Here is a 7,705-nt window from a genome sequence, read left to right as displayed (position 1 = left end):
ATAGATCTATTTTTATAATATCGTCCACAGTCACTAACCCCCAATTGTCGCTAGGTCCAGGCCAGTTCCTGAGGGCGTAGGGATATCCGGTACCGGAGATTTTCTGTGCAGAAGCCATAATGTCACTACAAAACAAAATTGTGAGTTAAAAAACAGTTCAAGTCCAAATTTGTTTTGAGGATCCAAAGAATCAGATATAATTACAATCATTATTACTACTTTTCTTTTTCATTTGTTTCAGTTCAAGTTCCCTTATTAATTCACAATTATGTTTTGTAGTGACATATATTAGTATAAAAATCATATTATATGACGTACAAAAACGTGACGTACATGTAAGTCTTTAAAATGCTTCACGACATAAAATGTACATAAATATGATTTTTTGTGTTCCACCCCAATTGTCGCTAGTTCCAGATCAGTTCCTGGGGGCGTAAGGATATTCGATACCGGATATTTTCTGTGCAGAAATCATAATATTAGGTTAAGACTAAGAATAGCGACAAATGACAATGTTATCTAATTTGAATAGTTTAGAGACATCCATAAAACTGGTGAGTTATCAAGAAGGTGAAGATAGGTTCCACATTTTGTGCTACTGGAAAAATAATTTTGCAATAACCATGCGCAGAGAATTTTCTGATAACCGCGCAGAGAACCTGAAAAGGAGCAGAGAATTTTGCAAGAAACTGAAAGACGTAGTTCTCCCTCGCAGGCTTCAGGTAAACTGAAACACAATTTTTACTATTTCTTTTATAATTCTATTTAAAAGGGATTTTTCAATGGTCTCAATAATAAAAAGTTTTTTTTGTTGGATTTGAATTAAAAAAAAAGAAAAACTAAATTAATTCAAATAAAACTGAATTTATTATATAAATGTCAATTGTATCCAAATTAAATGATTGTGGATTTAATCATGTATAAATTCAAATATAAAACATTTTTAATTATTAACTGTAAGTATATAGGTTAGAAATTTAAATACAACTCTAAGTTTTATATGAATGTTGAATAATACATAAGAATAAAAACTTACAATTTTATTGTCTAGAGATATTGGAATTCTAAGCTTATTCTACTTAAATATAATTAATAAACATAAAATGATGGAAAAGATGTTCACATTTTTTCACTAAAGTACGTTTCTACTTCACTTCTCCAACTTCAATTTAAACTACCCTTTACCTTTATATTATATTATTAAAAATTCTAAAATTTATCCATAAAATCTGTTTTACTGGTCATGTTAAATTTTCAAATTACCAAATTTTTTCTTACTGTTTTACTTTTTTAATTTTGTTTTGTTAATTGAGTGACTTGAAAATTATTTTATCTTATCATCTTGCTTTTGATATACACTACGAGAAAATATTTTATTAACAAAATTTTATGGACGGAAACACTCTATCGATAAAATAATATTATTAGTGGATTTTTAAATATATCGGTGAAATAGAATTTATCATCGCATTTTACTATCAAATTTTTAAATTTTAATTATTTATAAATACTTTTGTTCGTGAAATCCATTTTAAATTCCATTAATAATGCATAATTTTTTATTATTGAGAAATATTTTCATTCTTAAATAACATCAATAAAATGAGTATCGGTTTTCGCTTTAAGTTTTATCATATAGTGGTAAAGTTGATCGATAAATTCTTTATAATGAATTTAATTCGTTAATAAATTTACATGGTGATAAAATTTGTTGATAATGATTTTTTAAAATTTGTTCATAATTCTATTAGCAATTCAATTTTTTTAAAATTTATGGGTAAATTTATCGGTAATTGTATTATTTAAAATTTGTTAATAAATTTATTATTAAAATAAATATCAAAATCTTCACAAAATCTAACAAAAATATGTGTTATAAGTTAAATGGAAATTGTGAAAAAAAAAAGAGAAGAAAAAGACAGAAAAAATTGGAGTAAAAAAGGTACAAGTGGAGTTTTAACTTTAAAATTCATATGCTTTGATTTTAAATTAAAAAAAATTCAAAAATTTCAGGAACTTATAGGTTCAGATTTTATTTTATTTTTTAAAAAAACCAAGCCTATGTTTTAGCTTCAAAACCGAGATATAAAAATTAGTTAAAATTTCAAAATTTCCTCATTTTTTAATTACTTTTTCTAAGATAAGAGATATAGGTCATATTTGTTACGAAAATTGAAACATAAATACAATTATGTTTCAGGTTCTAAATAATTAAAACCTAAAAATTTACCAAAATTTTAATTTTGACATTAAAAATAGAGTTTTAGGTTATTGTTAAACCGAAGTATATTATTCTTTATTTATTTTTCTTTGTGCAAGCACTGTAATATTTTACTCTTTTTTCGTGATTTCTTTTTTTTCATCTTTACCACTTCATCTTCTTCACCATCTTCATCGTCTCTTCTTCTTCAAAAATCCTAATTAATACTTAGGATGATTTCAAACGACTCCTCATATATAACTGACAACGTCTTCACTAAATATATGGTTGTTTTTTCATTTATGATGTCGAATGCTACATTTTTGGATAATGTAGTTGGATTTTTGGATAATGTAGTTGGATTACTATCAATCTAAAAACTCTCAATCTAACTACTCCATATTGTTTGACTTATGCCCTTTTAAAGTTATATACAACTTCTTCATGCTACTTTTGAATAAACCTCACTACTTTTATGAACTGAGATTAAAAAAATCAATTTTTTTTCATATGTGATGTGGTATATCAGACAAAGTTACATCTATACAACATACAATGTACATGTCTATATCCACTACAATATTACAAAGTATGTTCATTTAAATGTGCATTTCAAACTTTACAGATAATTACTATATAACAAAATAAATAAGAACATCTTAACATGTGAGACTAAATTAAACTTTGTAATACTAAATAACAACTTACCCTTTTAAATATTTTAAAAAGGTATTTATTTTTTAAAATATAATTTTTGTATAATTAAATTAAACATTTATCCATAAAAAAATATTAATAGATTAATCAGATTACATTTATTTACTTAATTTATTACCATTCAAACTAAAATTTATGTAATTCTCGGTTAATGGGAAATAAATGACACAATCTTCCCATAGGATGGCTCCTCAGACTCTGGAACTTCTAGTTTAACCATATATCTCAGCATACCACACATAAAGTGAGTTAAGGAGAAAATAATACAATACATCATGCCACTTTCCTACCACTTAATGAGTTATTTATTTATTTATTCATACATACTATATAATGTCTTTTACTTTATAAAATGAAATATTATAATATTGCATTCTTCTTCTCCGAAAGTAATAGTTAAATCACACTATAAATTCCATTGATTTGTTTCTAAATTATTTTATTTCTATGGTCAGAATGTTATCAAATTTCAATCTTTATTGACATTAAAAACAAATATTCATTAAGGACAAAGTTCCTGTACAACTGTTATCCACAATAATTTTTTAAAGTATTCTATGTATAATAGGTTTGATTTGCTACTCAAACTTATAATAACGGTGACAATAGGTTCACTGGTTCAACAATGAATAAGGTTTAATGTAATTCAACTTACTACCTATTACTAGTGGAAACACACAGATCATATGTCCATTTTTACCTTACAATTATAAAAAATAAAAAGTTAATTATTCTAATTATAGTCAAAATAAAAATTCATAATTTAAAAGATAAAATAATTAATAACAATTTATATTAATAAAATTATTATAGTGAGACGTGTACACCGAAAAATAATTACTAAAAACAATTATCTTTATATATAAGTATAAAAATAAAAGGATAATAGTTTAACAACGGGAAAAGTATTATAATGACTCTTAATATATGTCAACTATAATTACTTAAGGACTTTATTATAGTAAAACATTAATTTAAATAATATATGTTCTTCTCATCTACATGAGTCATTAATAAATGTATTGTCATATTGTCTCACATTAATCTGATAACGTTAACATATGAATTGTAAGCACCATTTATAAATTAAAAAGAAAATTAAGAGTTTAAGTTATTTCAATTCTCTAGTAATTGAATAGGAAATTAGATTCATGAATTTCTTAAAAAGTATTATTTTGCTAATGTAATATTTATATTCTATAACTAAGCATATTGTATATGTTGACTAATCAAAATATACCCATCAAGATTTATATATTACACATAAATTTGGATTTAAAAAGTTAAATATTTCAACAAATAAAAATATATTTCATTATATATGCATAAACTATAAAAATGTAGGTCAAATAATTTGCATGTAAGATACAATTTAAGTAAAAGTTAAATAAAAAGAAAGGTAAATTATTAAAAATTAAGTACCACCTTTAATCTATTAAATAAAGGAAAACATATTACTTTTAAATGTATGAATTAATCGTTGAATAAGATATCTAATGACACTTTAATACAAAATCCTAATATTCAATATTTATAAATACCTTTTTATATATTACTTAATTTTTCATTTTTATTTAATGTAGAATTTTGAACTTATAGTTAAATATTCCTAATATGAAATAAGACCACAAACAATAAATAAAAAACTTCTTAAAAACTAGTATTTATCAAAAACTAAAACTTAATCATCCCAAATGTATTTAGTCTGTAAACCTCGCCTCTAGGTTTGCATGAGTTTATTATGCAAATAATTTTATATTGAAGTTGCCTCTTAGTAGTGGTAAATTTTTTAAAGTTTCACACTATTTAATATTTTAATCTATTTATAGTAATAAATTTTGCGTTAATATCTAAAATAAAAAATTCGATCAATATATATATTTAAAATATTTAATTCAATATTCATGTAGATCATTAATATATAAATATCTATAGTAATTTCAACTCAACAAACTAAAGTTAAGAAGGTTAATTTGAAGATGATTCATTTATTAAATAAAATAAAATTTATTGAATAAATTTAATTGAAAACCTTATTTGAATTGGTGTTGTATTTCAATGTTTTTCACAAATTTATTTATTTAAACATGATCGTGTGGTATTTATAAGAAACAAGTTACTTTGAAAAAAGAAATAATTTCTTACTATTTTTAGTGAAAAATATGCTCTAGAAAGTTTGTTTGACCTCATACTATTACCAATCTATTGTATATTATATACCGAATGTTAGATTTATTTTGGTTGATATGTCACTTGTAGGATTTGTATATTGAAAAACTGATTTAGTATTTATAAGTTTCAAATTTCCATCTCCTATAATTTTATTGATATTGTACATGAATTGAGTCGAGACATATTCAATGCTTCATTGTTTTATTTTCATATTAGTTATAATATATTTTTTATGCATATTAAGAGTGTGCACTGAAAATAACACGAGGTAAGATAGATATATATTTATTTATAAATTCGCACAAATCTATCTAATATATGAAACTATGGAGGTTGGAGTCTAATCAACCCACCATTTTTTAACTCCATTTTTTTAACATTTTATCAATTAAATATTTTTATTTATTATTTCGTTAATATTATGTATTTAAAAATGTAATTTTAAAATCTATTTTATATTCTACTTTTGTTTTATTATTGATTTGTGAAAAATAATAAATGATTAATTTTTAGATTTTCATTTTAAAGAATATATTTGTAATAAATATTTGTTTTGTTACTGATACAAAAAGTTAAGATGAAAGTTATATAAACTTGTTTTAAAATATATTTTAAATAAATATTTAAATTTTATAAAATTTGAGTTGATTAAGCGAACTTTAAGTTCTACAAAATAATTGATGTTTAATATATAATATTGGTTTTAAGGTGGCTTCAACTGATAATATTGGTTTCCTTCTTGGACCATCGACTTCTTAATTTACATAAAGTAGACTCTAAATATAAATTAAAGTCCATATTTTCTTTTTATGTTTTTTATGGAATATAAATTTCCATTTTCTTTCTAATGTTTTTAAAAAGACTTTTAGAATAATTTTATATGAATTCTTACTTTAAGCTAATACTTTTATTTGAATTTATAATATTAAAAAGCAATGTTTACTTATTTAGTATAAAAGTCACAATTATTTGAGAAGTATAAATATATACTTATAAATAAATATAAAAAAAAAAAATCACAAGTAATTTTTAAAAAGGTAACTATCTACATTAGCACATCTCACAAAAATTACTAAACATTTGTTACTTTCAGATGAAGCGCGTTAACCAGCTACCATTGAATTGCATTAAGAATTAGTAGCACCTCACCTATACAAAATGATATGTTAATAAACATAATATGTAACTTTAAAATATTTATTACAAAATCAATAATTTAATTATTATGCAATGGTTGATAAAAACTTATCTCGAGTAAAATAGTTTAAAACTGTTATTCAATAGTTGAGTCGATAATTTTTTTAAAAAATTATTGATTTATTAATTTTTTTTTTTACTAAATTTTTGAATTTACATTATTCTGATAAACTTTGAAATTTTAGTACAATTATATGTCCTAATTAATAATGATAATTGACTTAAAATTGTGTCATAATTTTATGCTGAATACGGAGATTATGGTAAAATTGGTATAGCTTTTCAGCCCATATGATATTAGTCAATCACAATAATAATTTATCATATTAATAATATAATTAATATTGAGAGTTTAGTTGACAAATTATACGTAGTTCAACATTCTGATGAATAGGAGAATTATGAAGAGTTGTATTATGCTTTACTAGGCTTGATATATATTCTAAAACTAAATTTAATTAAAAAAAAAAACAGCTTAAAAAAGTTACAAAATTATAATAATTAAATTAAAGGTAAGACATATATTGAGTCCTTTTCAGCTTTTATTTCCCTCTCCTTCGTAGCAAACATAAACAGGGAAATTCAAACCATAAACCTAAAGCTAATTAAACCCAAAACGTACATTTAGTTGTGAACAGAGTGTCCAACTCCGGGACTATGACCCGGTGCGGTGGGTCGAAAATTATCAACATCCCGACCGGGTGCGGCCGCAGAGGGTGGCGCTGGTGGAGACACACCCACATCAAACGGTGCTACATTTGTCTTCCAAATGCGTTCTTGCATTTGACGGTGGTGGATGGTTTCTTCCGACTTCAGATGTCTTCCTTCAATTGACTGGAACCCCTGCCACAAAATTATTAATGCCATGAAAATCAATGTCATCTTAAACTTGTTTTGCGCCATGTTTGTAAGGCTAAAAGTGAAAGTAGAATTAAGAAGCAGTATTGAACTATGATTTTGTGAGGAAGAAGTGAAAACTGAGCTGACACAATCTAACCAAACCATCCCTTATATAGAGCTCACAAGCTAAGGAATAGTGCGCGGGTGACTTATGCCACGTGTCGCCTCCTTAGTAGTGGGCAGCCTTTTGGCAATTTTTTTAGTTACTTTAGATTCTGATCAACAATGGAAGTTAACTTGAATTTTTTAAAGTAAAGCTTTTTGAAAAAAATTTAATGTTTATAATAAGAAAAATATTTTTTTAACCATCTTTTTTACAATTTTTTTTACAAATTTTAAACATACAAACTAATAAAATAGTGAGATATTATAAAAAAATTATTAATCTTCTTTCTTTAATGATTTTTGTAATAAACATGGAGATATGAGGCATCATTTCCTTAATATTTACAACAGTATAGGACTGAAGAAGAAGGAAACATGTGAGAAAAAGCTGAAAATAAAAGCTATTTAGTGGAA

At 24.1% G+C, this 7,705-nt stretch overlaps 1 protein-coding gene across 1 annotated transcript; it reads right to left on the bottom strand.

The window, feature by feature from the left end:
- Positions 1–6,910: 6,910 nt before the first annotated feature.
- On the bottom strand, positions 6,911–7,189 carry LOC106776634 (precursor of CEP3). The gene has a single exon (XM_014664115.1). It carries the CDS (start codon positions 7,187–7,189, stop codon positions 6,911–6,913), a length of 279 nt encoding a protein of 92 aa, XP_014519601.1.
- Positions 7,190–7,705: the final 516 nt, after the last annotated feature.

The sequence above is a fragment of the Vigna radiata genome, chromosome 11, assembly GCF_000741045.1.
Source record: "Vigna radiata var. radiata cultivar VC1973A chromosome 11, Vradiata_ver6, whole genome shotgun sequence".
NCBI classification, from domain to species: Eukaryota; Viridiplantae; Streptophyta; class Magnoliopsida; order Fabales; family Fabaceae; genus Vigna; species Vigna radiata.
Note: the sequence above shows the minus strand (reverse complement) of the source record. Positions and strands in the feature narration are given on the sequence as shown.